This window comes from Schistosoma haematobium, chromosome 4 (genome assembly GCF_000699445.3).
Source record: "Schistosoma haematobium chromosome 4, whole genome shotgun sequence".
Taxonomy (NCBI): Eukaryota; Metazoa; Platyhelminthes; class Trematoda; order Strigeidida; family Schistosomatidae; genus Schistosoma; species Schistosoma haematobium.
This window is the reverse complement of record NC_067199.1, coordinates 3,537,295-3,553,098: the sequence shown is the minus strand read 5'-3', so window position 1 is coordinate 3,553,098 and position 15,804 is coordinate 3,537,295. Positions and strand designations below refer to the sequence as shown.

The window sequence follows — 15,804 nt, the reverse complement described above, 5'->3', positions numbered from 1 at the left end:
GTTCTCTATTTCCGTTATTCCTCATTGAGAAGAGTTGTTTTCGGAAGAATGAACAGTGTTATGCTTTTATCTATACTGGTTTGAAAAGAAACGTGTAAAACTGATAGTTTTCCGGTTCAGAAGTTAGTAGATAAGAATTTTTTTGTGCTCATGAAGAACTTTAATTTCATGATAAATTCTCATCGAGTTTCAAATTAGTGTGTTCACATTAACAAGGCTAGTTAGGATGTAGTTAGATGGATTCATTCGCCAGTGACAGATTCATACAGGTAGCTTTGAGCTTTGCTACTCGAATGTGGATTAACAATACTACCTGTTTGCCTAAATGAAGGGAATGAGGTGGAGTAGGATTCAAACCTGTAACTTTGTAGGTGGAAGGCGAATGCATTCACTTCTCTCAAGCACCACTAGGTTGTTTCTATTCATTTTCGCAGCTATTTGACTGGACTTTCCAGTCTTTCACATTGTTTGGATATCATATGAACGCATAGCAATGGTTGTTATGGCTATCAGAAGGGGCGTCGTGCACATAAGCATGTAGGCTCCACTTTACGAAAGGAGGTACCTCAGTCTGTGTGTTAATGAACACGTAAAACTTGTGCTTTGGAGTGCGTCAAGGATGAACTTATTCTTCTCTGAAGTACGACGGAAATTATTTATAAGGCTTTGCGTAGGGAAGGACATGAAAGAAGTTTGGAATGGGAAGACATAAAGAAATGTCCTTATATTAATCTAGAATTGAAAATGACTACACTGTCTATTCATTGAATAGTCGGTTCTACACGGAAAATATTCTAGACTCCCTAACAAAGATGTGTTTCCTATATATATGTGGACGACAAACCGCTTCATCAGGTCGCCTTGTTGTACATTTACCAGTTCATGGTATCTTGTAAAGGAAAGTATAATGTCCATAGTTAGTAAATGTTTTTAATATGAATATGAGAAAACTGTTCATATTGTTTCTACAAGGTTAAGAGGAAAGTGTTTTAGAGTTTTGTCCTTAAACATTCATCTTTCTTCACATAATTATTTTAAGGTTATTTATAGAATTCATCCAAATCTGCAAATAATTCTTGTTCAGCCCCATAAAAACAGTAGAAGCTCTTACCAACCATGAAATGAAACAAGAACTTAGTGTGCAAACAAAGTATATCTTATCCTTGTGTTTACTGGAACCTTAAACTATTATTGTTTTAATTTCATTTAATCGATGTTAAATTCATAATTGTTATTCTCGCTTTATTTATCTCTCTCTCTCTCTCGTACCTGTGAGTTTATTCAATTACTACTGGTATTACTTTATTTCACATGGTCCATTCAATGCCTAGAAGCACTTTTATTATCCATAATTGACTTACTAATTTTACACCAATTTTATTTACACATATATGATGATTAGGAGTATTTGAATTATAGTAAGAACTAAGAATCTGTAGTGTTTGAATAGACTAATGATACCTTTGTACTTTTTGAATGCTTGATTTCGAATTCCAAACACAGTACATTCGTTTGTGATTATCTAGTAGTTCTAGATCCGATTACGTTATTTCTGGGATTCCTAGGTCATACTATAATTCAAATACTTCCGAATATTATAGAATCCCAGAAATAACGTGATCGGATCAAGAACTACTAGATAAGCACGAACGAATGTACTGTGTTTGGAATTCGAAATCAAGCATTCAACAAGTACAAAGGAATCATTAGTCTATTCAAACACCACAACATATCATATAGATGTTACACTCACTTTGATTATTGTTATTATTATCATTTACACAACATCACCCAGTATCCTAGTCTTTCTACCACATTATCCATGCTTATTCATTGTTCATAATTTATCACTGAATTGGTACTTATAATTTCATACGCATAAATATGGTTGTACAGCTTGATAATATACTGGTTGAATGTGATCTGTTCGCTGAATTTCGTTTTCTTAATGTCTATTAGAGGATTATTAATTTAGTTTGTGAATTTCAAATCGACCATCCTATCTGTACTTCCAAAGTCATTCATTTGTTAGATATATGTTTATTTGATATACAAGCATAGAGATTGTTGCTGTTGTGACTTTAAACTTGGGTCGATTCTTACCCCGTGCCAATTGTTGCGTCCTTGACTGAAAGATTAGCGAGCAGCGTATTATAGATCGAACCAGTGACACGTAAAACAAGTACGAACGACCTAGAGTTCCAATTAGTCCCGCCTCCCTGTCTAGCCCAGCCAGTTGAGTCCAGAACACAAGTCACAACCTCTGAGATATGAATCGTTATATTTCAAATATGTTCTGTTTATATACCAGTCAAGCATACCACATCGTACCATAAAATAGAAAACAACATTTTGTACAATACTTAACAAGTGAACAAATATCTACCAATAGGAAGTGTCCATTTAAACTCCGAGGACATCATTAAACAACATGATAATTATTGGTATATTTCTCTGCATCCCTAACAGTTGCTAACGTCTGATCAGATCAACATGTATTGACAATGGTCCATTTGTTTACTTAATTAATAATCAGTCTTCATTTAAATAAAATTTTATTCAGTTATGAATAGTACTCGCACCAGTTACTAACGTCTTAGTCAAGAAATTTAGGTGTACGAAATTATTTATGATAAGTCTTGTTAATTTGAACGCTTTGTTCGGTTCCTAAGCTATTCTGGCAACCCACAAGCTAGAACTACACAGCGACCTGAACTCGAGAGAAAAGGCGCAAAATTGGCAAAAACACTTTACTCCAAAGGTTCATTTTTGTACAGAAAAACACGGGTATTTATAGATGTTAACATTTGTTAAATCAACATTATATTTTGGCCAATCCGCTAAAGACATATTATGCTACTGACCAATAGTGGTACGCCACGTTGATATTCTAAAATGCTTCATCATGCTCTGATTGGCTAGGACTCTTCGGCTCCTTTAGGGCCTCTGGAGGCACCGTTGCAGTTCTCGGAAAGCCGACTCAACAATTTCGTACTGATTACCAATATCATTCTCTCTACAATAGAAAAATTAGCTTACTATTCCATTCTATATTTCTGTATCTTTTTGATTGACATGTGTCTTCGTCGATGCTCAGTTCGCGGTTGTGTATGAATCGGCAACGAACGTAACTTTGAAAAAAATGATAATGATGCTTTTTATGAAAACGATTTACTAAGCCACACTGAACTTTAACATGAGTAGAAATATTCATCCGTCATTTACTGTTACAATCTCAGTTCAATGACTAAGATTACTAGAAATCATCTTATAGATGAGATATTCGGTTCATTCTTTTAGTTCTGAAAATAATGTGTTAAGTGGAAATAGTGTGTTTGTGGCTTGAAAAGATTAAAGTTCATGAAGAACACTGAGATGCATAGCTCTAAGATGTAGGCATTAACATTTGTATTTAGGGAGAAAATAGCTTGACATTTAGTGACACCTGGAAACAAATCATTTCGTTTGCTAAAGTTTTATGATACAGTCAGTTCGCTATAGAATCAGCGATAAACATTCAATAAAGTTCAACCTGTATTTAGTAAGGGAAATTATCCCTCTCTATGTAGCATCTGAGTTTTAACTAGTACGAATTCGAAGTTCTGAGATTTTAGTCGGCTATATACTCTTTTAATTGGTAGTTGAGTAGCAGTCGTACATAAGGACGCTGTACATAATGGTATTATATGGCTCTTTGATATTTTTGTATTTTCATAGAGTGAGATTTAAAATCTGATTAACAACGTACTGGATCATCAGATGCAGCTCCGACACACACTAACACAATGTGGTGAACACAAACAATATGATTATTTCAGGGTAACCTAACAGGCTGAATAGTTACAGCAAATTAATGTGTCAGACACTGTTTTAATTATTTCGCACGTTTTCGAAGCTTTATTCTTATTATTTTGTGAGAGAGAATCAGTTGACTTCCTAATGACTTCTGCTTGGCTAGTAGACTACACTTATTATATCGTCGTCAACCAGTTATCATTCTGAGTCTTATACATTTAGGTTTCTCTGTCCTTACTTGGGTGGTTGAAATTTATCAACCAAAGCGTAGAACCTTTTAACAAATATATCGAGTGATAAGCAACTCCCCGAAATGAATAGCTTTGTAGTCATTCAATATTAATCCTGACCTTGTTAGTTAAAGGCAATCAGTTGTTCATCGTTATTATACCCTGATAGGCTGTATGACACTCTTCACTCGGTAATTAGTTTAAAATTCTCACTTTCTTATATTCTCATCTACGTTCAACTTTGCTGTCACCGCTAGCCATCACGGTCGTTTTCGGTTTTATTTTGAGGCATCATTTAAAAGGTATTCGTAAATCCATGTTTTCCGATTCTCCTGTATTGGGAATGTTTTCACGTACATAAGCATATTTGCAAAGTCAAGAGGATTGATTGTTTCTCAAAAATGTGAACTTATGTATATCAGTATCATAGTTGACTGACCGAGTATCGTAAGATTGTATAAATCCTAAGAGAACACAGCTGGAGACAACCAAATGTATTTGAACACAAAATTACAAAATCTCTTAGTAAAATCTGAGAACCATACAGTAGATACTTCATTTGCAAAATGCCAATCAGTCGTCTCAGACATGACTGTTCCTTCGTTTCCGCACCAATCTTGCTCTGATCTTATTCTCTTCTCTTCGAACTTCTTAACCTTCTATCTCCAGGCATTTCAATTTCGATTGATGATACATACAACTAATATCTGTCGATATCAGTAGCATACACCACAGTTGAATACGATGCATCAAGTAACTTGGCTATTGTTATATATAACAGGATAACATTAATTAGTACTTGGTGACCATTCATTACATATCACACGAACAAACGACCAATCAGAAACAATTACTGGATAGATTACGCAAAGTGACGTGTAGTTATTACCATCTAGCAAAGTAAAAAAATTCAGTTTGCCATGTGTGCTACTGATGCCAACATATAAGTAGTATGTATCATCAATCGAAAGTGAAATACTTGGTGGCAGAAGGTTAAGAAGATCAAATAACAGGGAACGAGAACAAAGAATGACTGCTGAAGAAATGAAGGAACAGTCATATCTGAGATAATCGATTTGTACTTTGCAAATGAAGAATTTACTGTATGGTTTTCAAATTTTATTATGAGATTTTGTATTTTGTGTTGTACTACATTCGGTTGTACCTACTAGTGTTCCCGTGCACCACAGTTTGACATTTCGTTACTTTACGTTTCATCGACATTTAGAAAAATTATTTTGAGCCAAAATCTTAAGAGTTATTACAACTGGAAGAAATTTGAAGTGGAATTATGCAAGGGTTTCTGATGAAATACCTCTATCATAAAATGTATGAACCAAGACCTTCTAGTTAATGTTGAAGTTAATAAACATGATCACATGTTCTGTTGTTGTACCAGTTTATAAACTTACATTTTGTTATGTCTTGATAAGCATAATGAACGGTAACTTTTGGGATCCATTTATCGACTAGTACTATGCGTTTATTTTTATCGTATAATAGTTAAATAACTAAAATATTCATATTCATCTCCCTCTTATTATGAGCCTTATTTTAACCTATGAACTATTATTATACGATTTACCATTGTTGAATTATGCCCTGTCTATTAATTACTACCTCCCTCATTCACAGCCACATTTGGCTAATTCTTGTACAAATGTTGTTTCCTATCTGATGGTACGTTTGGTCTGTCGGGTTGACATATAAACTGAGTATGTTTGCGATAAATGATTGATATTGCAGATGCTGAGATTGTTTTTGTGGACTTAAGTGACTGGGCTAGATAGGAAGCAGGACCGACAAGTACTACTCAATCAAATTGATTTTATGGTTAAAAACAAAAAAACTAGATTTCTAATATTTTATTCACCCAATCTATAAAATACACTTCAGAATGTCACTCAGTTGCAATAAACATAGAGCATAGCACAAATAAGCGTTGATCTAAGTTGCTTTAATGAGTCAATACGAGATTAAGCCAACAACAAGAATACCAAGTGACTAGAAATAACTAAAGTAACAACGATAGTAAGAAAGACTAAGTATAGAACATAGATCGGAAAAGAATAAAAATGCATACATGAAGGAATACTGGAACTCAAGACCTTGAATAAAAAAAAGAGTGAATGTTTCCGTGCCATTGAGATTGTTTCTGAGACATGTCACCCAACGCCTTCAACCACTGATCGCGGTTACTCTGTAGAACCTAATTAGGTAATCTGTGTCTACCAACACAACCCAGACCAACAGTCAGTGACTTCATGAACTAATGCTGTCTTGGGTCGGTAGAACTTTCTTTCAACATACTCTTACAACAGCAAACACTTCGTGTCGAGATGGATAGTGGAGAGACATAACACATGTCTCAACCGCCTCAGTCCATGAAGATTCACACCTTTACTAACTAATTTGCCATCTTTGTCTAATAATCTACGCTTAATCACATCATTGCACTTTTAACCGTTCCACAATGTGCGAATAATGTCTAGAGTGTACTACAGGAATAAATTGCAAAAGTTAGATCAAATCAATCCAAAAGTATATAGAACTACATAGGAACCTACGAAAGTTCACTCATTCAGTAATTTAGATTTTCAATGGCACAGACATGAACACAATAAAATAAAATTGTTATTTTAACTGGACGGGAATAAGAAGTTGGTAGAAAATAAACACAGAATAAAATCCAGATACAAGTAATGAAAGAATCAACATCAGTGCAACTCATCTTAAACTATATCAAGTACTGTTTGGAAAACTTTATTTATATCTCGAACACCTCTAACACGTAGTCTGAGAATGTTCGACGCTTGAACCGGGTTGGTGGGTACGGAGGATCCACCTAGTGGAAATGGAAAACCCTGATCCCAAACCAATGGTGCACATGGGTTACGTTATCCTGAGGGAATAAATGGTGCATGGGCCTATTGTTGATCACCGGCTACCATCGGACCGCATGTCTTAAAGTTGCTCCACTGTCTTGTGGATTAGGACTCCGAGGAGTGGCCCCTTAAGAAAATCACCTGTTCCGGTTTGGGCTCCGGGCAATGTACCAGACCACACAACCTAAACGACGATAACAATTGGAAAACCTATTTAAGCTTTAATTCTCATCTTCGCAACTTCTACTTAAAACTACTTATTAATACTCGTTTTTAATTCACATTATATCACCTATCTATTGCTTTATTCACATATTGTATATTATTTTATTCTCCAACTTATACAGCAGCTTGCCTATAGTGGAAGATATGTCCTATTTAAACAATTTCAAGTCACTGATTGGCTGAGAGTTGGATTCTACCGCTGAATACAAATTATAAACCAGGGTTTCTGAAACCATGTATTCAACTTAAACTGGCCTCCTTTAAAGTTAGCACATTAATTCAGATCGGACAACAGACAGGGCTGGCTATATCTTTAGAAAGCAAAGGTGATAGCTTAGAGCTTTAAGATGACCTGGAAAAATTATTTGAATGGTCTAGAATTTGGAAGTTACCGATAAATGCTTCCAAGTGCATAATAATGTAGGTTTGCCACCAAGGTACAGATACATGCACAGTGAAGAGAGTTGAGCTACGCGTTGTCTGGACACAATGACCGAGAAGTTATAGTTAGCCAAAGCTTTAAAACAAATGCACAATGCTGTGCGATAGCCACCAATGGTTTTAGAATCCTATGGTCAATACATAAAGACTTTAACCATGTTGTTGCTAAAGCCTTTCTGACTTTGTATACGGTGTTTGCTAGCCCTGAATCGAGTACTGAATCCAGTCGACTAGCTTCTGTTTAAAGAGACAGTGAGCTGCCTGTCCAAAGAACCGTAAATAAGCTGATTCCCGAAATAGCAAATCTTTTGTATGATGATCAACTGAATAAATTAAACCTACTTCCGTTTTCATATAGAAAAATCAGAAATGACCAGTTTTAAATTACTTCATGGCAAATTTGCATTTGATATTCCTTCATTTTTGTTGCCTTGCAGAACAGAATTTACGAGGGCACTCTATAAAGGTTCAAAAGCCCAGGACAAATTACTTGTTGGCCGGCTACTGACTTTCTCATCAAATCGACGAATGGAGTTTACTACCTCAACACATGATTGAAGCTTCTAAAGAAAGTTGGGTAGGTTGAGAGACTACCATTACGAAGACTAACACAGGCATTTAGCCTCTTGTCGTCCCTAAACTGAAACTGCATAAAACACCAAACAATTTACTAGACTGGATGTCAGTGTCCAGTAAAGGCACCTTTATAGCCAACTAAAGGGCTTTAACAGGCAAACGGATAGATCGGTACTTTATTGCTGAGTTGGAACAAATCCATACCAGCTGTTGTAAAACATTTTGTGACATGAAAAGTTAATTAGATAGTGGAAAATGAAGTCCACCAACTTACAATCAGGATAACTAACAGACAACGGTCTATAATATGTCCAAAGTGGGTACTTACTATGTAGTTAGATAACGCAGGAATGAATAAACTGATAGAATGACAAAATCGAACGCACTATTAAGAGCAAATAAAATTCAAAACAATAACAACTGACTAAAGTTAAGGAGCCAATTTACAAAAGGCTAGTTTGATGACAGATAACTCTATACGCTGAAACTCATACGGAATAAATGGTCTGGTTGATGAAATGAATTACTTCGGTGGTTCCCAAGGTTCAATTTTTGGACGAGTAGTTGAGTAAGGTATGTACTTCTTGTCCTTCTGCAAGGTCAAATTTTCAGAGTGTTCAGCAGACCACTTGTAAACGGTTGGTGGATGAGACACAGGAGTTTCGTCGGTTATGTGGTGTAACCAGCGGTGCCTATTTTTCGATGAAATAGACGAATATAGACAAACCATTCTGGTGGGACTTGAGACCCTTCATAGTCCCAACCAAACCTATTCGAATATCTAACCCAACGATTTCTCCCTGACGTTAATTTATGAATGAAGCTTACCAACGAAGTAATTATTATTTTCATAGTATTTATTTCCGAAATTGTCAGTTCCAACTAATTTACCCCATTTCAGTTCGTCAGTCCTATAGTAAAACCTTAAAAGTGAAACCCTTACCTGAATAAAGTTAAGAACGACCCTTTAATCCCACCGTTCTGTCGTATTATTAGTCTTAGGGTGTTTATCTTCTCAACCAAAGACATCTCATTCAGGTGGCGCGGCAACCTTGACGCGCCCAAAGTTTTCAGTCTTCAGTAATAAGGATGAGAGGTCTATCGACCTATATTAATCCTTGCAGTCTGAAACACTGTGGAGGTCCATTCTAGTTTTTAATATATCAACAGAAGGTGCTGATATTACGTGTTCTGGTAGATAATTTTAGTAATACACCACTCTGTGTGAGAAATGAAATTCCAGACGTAGTCGTTTTTGATCTCATTTTTTGGACTTTCTTCAAATGTCCTCCCAAATGATCAATCACAGAAGGAAGGAAAAGATTAAATATACTGGTACCAAGGTCATCTTTCAGTATACGATAAGTCAATATTAGGTCACCCGTGTTCTACGGTAAGGTAACGAAAATAAGTTGAGGGGTCTCAGTCTGTCATCATTAGATCGGCCGGGCAGACCTTTGGCCATGTTAGTCCCTAGTCGTTAGGCTCGTTCCAGCATATCTGCCTGATACTTGAAACCAGGACTCGCTGCTTGAATCCCATATTCTAAATGAGGTCTCATGAAAGTCGGGTATAATAATCTAAACATTTCTTCATCCAAATTCTGAAAACACCTACGAATAGCCCATAAAAACTTAGAGCCTTTTGCTGTAGAAGCCTTGCAATTACTCTTAGTTTTGAGATTGCTGCCTATCATGACTCAATCTTCAGTCTTCGCTAATAAGGATGGTAGGTTAATTAATCTGTGTTAATCCTGACATTGTCTTCCACTGAAGGTCCAGCTTCTCCTTGAAAATATTCAGTGATGGGGCTGATACCACCTATTCGGGTAGGGCGTTCCAGTCATTGACTACTCGATGAGAAAAATGGGACCCCGCTTTGAGTTTATTAGATCGTGGTTTAAGAACCTTCTTGCTATGACCTCGGAGATTATTAGTACTGGAGGGGGCAAAAAGATAAAACATATTAACACCCAAATCATAATTAAAGATACAAAATTCCAGTATAAGGTCACCTCGCGTGCTACGATACGACAAGGGGAAAGCGGTTAGGCGTTTTAAACGCTCATCATAAGGGAGTGTAGAAAGACCCTCCACTAATTCCGTTCCCACACTCTGGACACGCTCAAGTGAGTTAGTATCCTTTACCAGACATGGGCTTGGATACAGTACTCTAAATGTGGTCTCACATAAGTAGGATATAAAATTCGAAACATTTCCTCGTCAAAAGATTTGACCGCTCGGTGAAGTGACCATAACGCACGAAAATCTTTGACAGCGGCTGCGTTGCAGTGCGTAGTTGTTTTTAAGTCATGTCTTATTATTACTCCTAAGTCTTTATGTTCTTGAACGCATGCAAGAGGTTTGCCATCAATAGTATAATGGCAACTATTACCTTCACCGATGTCCATTAGCACACTCTTCCTAAAATTCGTTTCTAAGCCCCGATCTCTAGCCCATCCAAATAAATCGTCCAAGTCAGCTTGGAGATCCAAGTGATCAGCCTCACTTTTTATTGTTCTCCAGATTTTTACGTCATCCGCAAACAATAATGTCAACGACCTAAGCAGCAACAGTAACTCGTTAAAGAAGAGCGGAGGGCCTAAGATGGTGCCTTGGGGTAAACCACTTTTGACCAGCTTCCAATCGGATAGCGTTCCATTGAACCTCTCTCTCTGTCTGCGGTCACATAAGAAGTTTCCTATCCAGTCCTATACAGTACCTATTATTCCGAAGCTCGTGAGCTTCTGCATAAGATCTAGGTGTGAAACCTTGTCAAATGCTTTGCTAAAATCTATGAATATCACATCGACAGACAGATCTTTATCTAAGGCTGCTATCCAATCTTCTCTCGCAATAAGTTAGTCAAGCATGAACGCTTGTTACGAAATCCACGTTGCTCAGGGGCTAACAGACTATGTGAATCTATGTGTCTTAGCAACCTGACCCGAATTATCTTGTCAAGTAACTTAACAACAATGCTAGTTAAACTGACCATCCTTAAATATAGGGCTGACCATAGCGTCTTTCCAATCTCTAGGGAGTTGAGAGAGTGAAAGGGACATAATGAAGAGTGTTGCGAGCGGTTTTGAAATAACGTCCGCAAGAGATGACAGCAGCCGCGGACGTAACCCGTCAGGGCCCGATATCTTACAAGGTTTGAGGCTAGTTATCAACGGAAGGAAAGTTTTCTCAGTCACCTGTACAGATTAAATGGCTGGTATCTCGGTGTGATTGGGACAGGTAATTGTTACAATAAACGTAGAATAGATTTCGCAGAAATAATTTGAAGAAGTTTCAGCTTTTGCCAGATTTGATTCAACTAATAAATCTGAATTTTCGTGTAACAGTAACGGGGGAATACCATCACTACGTTTCATTCGCCATGTAACATACGAAAAACAGTCGTTTTGGACAAGTACGGCTATCATATACCAACTGTCGTTTGTAAGTAATACGGGATTTAGCAATAGTTTTCTTACAAATATTCCGGAATTTCCGGTACTCACGATTAAATGATGTATGATCTGTCAAGAAGAATAAGTCCCAGAAGTATTTTCTACGATTTAACAGCTTCCGGGTTTTCTTATTAATCCATGGTGGGCAATGTGATATTTTTCGCGTTGACCATGGGATAAACGGTGATGTTCCGGACTCGAATGTAGCGTTAAACTTATTCCATTAGTCTTCAATCTATCCATCCACTTCAACCAACCAGTCACTCGACTTAACACAGTTTCTGGTTGCTGGAATATTAGCTCGCCAGAAATTGGGACGGGGTGGAGCAGATACGAATTGTATACCATGTGTCCTAAACTTAAAGTGAATTACAACGTGATCACTGTTCACTAGTCGGGGAAGGTGCTGAATATCAAAAACATCCTCACAGTGGTGGGTGAGAGCGAGGTCCAGCAGTGACGGATCATGATTGAAATCAATATGTGTCGGTTTTGTGATACATTGTACAAATGCACACTGAATAACGGTAGGTAAAAGGTCGCTATCGAAACCACTACCTGGAGCTGTAAGCTCTATCCAGTTGATATGCGGTGCGTTGAAGTCCCCAGTGATGAGACAACATTCTGCCATGCTCTTAAGATAAAGTTGTCAGCAAGACAACATGAACTACGGTGTATACCCCCTATAGTCGCTAACCCATTTCTAGATTTCATCTTACAACATGCTACCTCACATGTACCACTGACATGAGCCTCCGATATGATTGATTGTATACGAAAATGATCCCTAACGTATAACATTAAGCCTCTCCCCTTGAAACTTAAAACTCTATCACTTATAATACAGATATAGTCTACAATGATGGGAAAACATTCTTTATCTACTGTGAACCAAGTTTCTGTAACAACAGTTATATCAGGACTTAATTCACCGACCATCAGACTTAGCTCAAACGTTTTGTTTCTAAGACTACGGATGTTCGTCTATCACACACTTAAGGTGTTTGTGGAATCATTCGTTCTACCCATACAGGTCTTGGAAGCCAATGCTACCCGAAAACCCTTAATGGTAAGATTAGTTTCGCCATCTAACTTGCGAGTTCTTAACTCCGTAAGAGCACTCTTTCACTTGGTTCGATCCTCAAGCGGTCAATCTGGTCGAATACGAATATTTAAATCACGAGTTTTTGTGCGCTTTTCAATAATATATCTCTTTCTTCAAAATTCCCGAGAATCAGCTTCAGGATTCTTCTTGGTTGGGTCTCGCCTGCGACTTATTTACCGAGTTGTATCACTTTCGTAATATGTACCAGTGAAAGCTCTTCAGGTGGAAATGTCTTATCACAGATTTCATTAACTGCAGGTCATGTGTATGTCTTTTAGCAGGGTCATCGTCTTTCCACTCCTCTAGATTTCAAATAATTAAACTAGGAACGAGTTTATCTTCTTTTTGAAATCGTGTTCACGGCATTCGAGCGACACGCTCATTGATTGTTTCGGGGTAGAAGGTTTAATTGCGGGTTGCACAGTTAGATATCTGGCTTGCGCCGTGACAACACTCATGACACTGACGCAATTTTCGCCATCAGTACCCATGTTACCAGTACAGCCCTCATCAACCTTCTTATTAACCAACGCCAGGAGGCTAATTGCTTCCTGGATGAATAATGTTTTGCTCGAGCAACAAAACATACAAAGCCAATGTGAGTTTGGCTTTGAGCACCTCATATATGCAATGGGGCTTTATAGGGCGCACATCTTATAGAACCACATATTACACTCATCACATTGCAACCCTTCCTCCACGGGAATAAGAAATAGGGTTGTCCACATCTATGAGCAGAGCCGTCCATCTTGAAAATCAACTACAATGGTGATACAAACAGGATATGTAAAAGAATTCTCAAGCCTTAACTAAATAAATCAAGTAAAAGTCGATTAAGTATGCTTTGATGCAATAAATACACAAAAGCAAAATCAAAACACTCAATACAATATCACTTTAAGTGGAAAAGATTCAATTCAAGTGTAAACAGTGGTTTTGATGCGTAATTTACGATCAAAACAGTTAGTTTACCTCGACGAGAAACAATATCATTGTCCTTTTAAATAGCGCGACTCAAAATTCTTTATAATTTGTTACTTTTGGTAACACGAATCCACGTATTGTGTAGTAATGCGAATCACTATAGTTATTTAATTGCATAGCCACACTCTTGTTGTGATTCACATCTAGTCACCATCCGTCCATCCATGCCACCAATGAGTTGAGATCACCCTGTAATAATATTCTACCTGACATACTGTGTGTAGGTCTCCAAATCTTCGTGTCATCGGCGAAAAGTTGAACGAATGAATTTGCCACAGTCGGTAATTCATTTCCATAAAGTAAAATGAGTAGAGGACCGAGGATTGTGCCTGGAGGAACTTGTGGTGGTCGGTATCCGATATAATCCTTAAACTTCGTATACAGCTCGTCTTGATAACCGTTCTATATAACGTCCCAACGGTATATTAATCAGAAGGCAAATACGAAGTGTTTATTACGTTTATTACGAGACCACACACATATATCCAAATGTACAGATGCGTTAAACAAGCATAGAAGAGTTGTGCTGAAATGCAAGCAAGCGAGCGAGAGCCATAGCAAAGCAATTTTGACACTTATGGAAGATGGCTGGGAAGCCAACTCCATCTTTGTCAAGCGTTACTCAATATTTATAGTCAGACAAAATAAAGCTACAGACATGTGATTAATGGAATAAGAAGGGCACACACATATACGCTGATATAAAAACAGTCTAGATGGATAAGCGAATAAATAACAAGATCAAAATATGGCTCGAGTAGAATGAATAAAATGGGATGTCCGGAAGCTAGAATAAGGTATATGGGCTTGGCATAATAACTGACACTACAAACTCCACTCGTTACAGGTCCTCACTACGAGTGAGCTCAATTTACCCTTACCCCTTGCCACCTGTCATGGAGAAGGTCAATTATCCAGTCTATGACTGTATGATGAATTCTGAAGATGCCACAGGTATTCGGAGTTTGACAACGCTCTAACCAGTGACATCGTTTATGAATCGTAACCACCAAGTGAAATCAAAAAACAGAAGCGAAGAGGTTAGAAGATATGTTTGATAGGATAAAAATATATCGGGGATTGTCTGATCTAATATGGCTAGCGGTTGCAGGGGTTGTTGAGCATGGCGTTCCCACTCGTGATCTTGTGCGGATGCATGACCGAGCGCCTTCAGCTAGGTGAGTCCAATAAAACCAATGCGGTCAGCATCCAATGTCGAAAAGTAACAGAGCCATTTATTCTGGGGATTTATGTACCGCTCTAATCTGTGACTCACGATGGTGTCATATTATTTATGGGTGAATTCTTCATGCGAGGCTTTAAAACAAATAAGATCAAGTGAACTAAACTCAAATGAATATAAAACAGATATAACTAATATTAAATTCATGAAATGTCTAGCATTCGAAATTCAAGTACACACATTCCTTTACCCTAAATTATCCTTCTAGCAAATGGATAAATACAGAGGTGAGATAATAGTCGAATGAATTGATAAGATTAAAACAAATACATAAATGAAAGAGAATGATTAATCGAGCGATTTGAGCAACCATCATTTAAGCTAGTGTAGTGACTCACGTTTATCACGAGAACACGACTGGTTTAATAAAAACAATTATTATTATAACCAACTGTACCAGTGTTTGTTTTAATGTGCTTTTGTTTAACTGTGCTAATTGTAGCCATTTTGTGCTTCCATTGCCTTCCATCATTGTTCCGCGGTTTTTGGTACTGTTCGCACGTACTCCTGTCTTCTGCTTTCGCTTGTACCTCTTCTTGGCACGATCTCGGTATTCGTTCAATACCACGAGATCGCCAACGAAATAAATCTGGTTACATTCAACTCCCGCCTTCTGATTTATCTGGCACGTGTTTCCTGGTAGCGGTGTTCACAGTTAATCTCAACTCGACGCCACGCTACACTAGTATGAGGGATGTGTGTATAGACTGTAACACACACTTCAGCATATATGATCATTCCGATATGACAATAATACTACAAATATGTAGAAATATTGTTACTTTTCAAGTTAAGGGCTTGACAAAAACGTAAACAGACTTAAGTGTAGGTTAGGTGCTATAACCTTATACACAATTATACGC

At 37.4% G+C, this 15,804-nt stretch overlaps 1 protein-coding gene across 1 annotated transcript; it reads right to left on the bottom strand.

The window, feature by feature from the left end:
* Positions 1-1,995: 1,995 nt before the first annotated feature.
* NDUFA12 (NADH dehydrogenase 1 alpha subcomplex subunit 12 ndufa12/DAP13) lies at positions 1,996-9,300 on the bottom strand. Its single transcript, XM_051208162.1, has 4 exons — positions 9,096-9,300; positions 8,981-9,063; positions 8,880-8,952; positions 1,996-8,844 (listed from the first exon to the last, which is right to left on the bottom strand). Exons 1-4 carry the CDS (start codon positions 9,179-9,181, stop codon positions 8,676-8,678), a joined length of 411 nt encoding a protein of 136 aa, XP_051065986.1. The 5' UTR covers positions 9,182-9,300; the 3' UTR covers positions 1,996-8,675.
* Between the last annotated feature and the right edge of the window lie 6,504 nt (positions 9,301-15,804).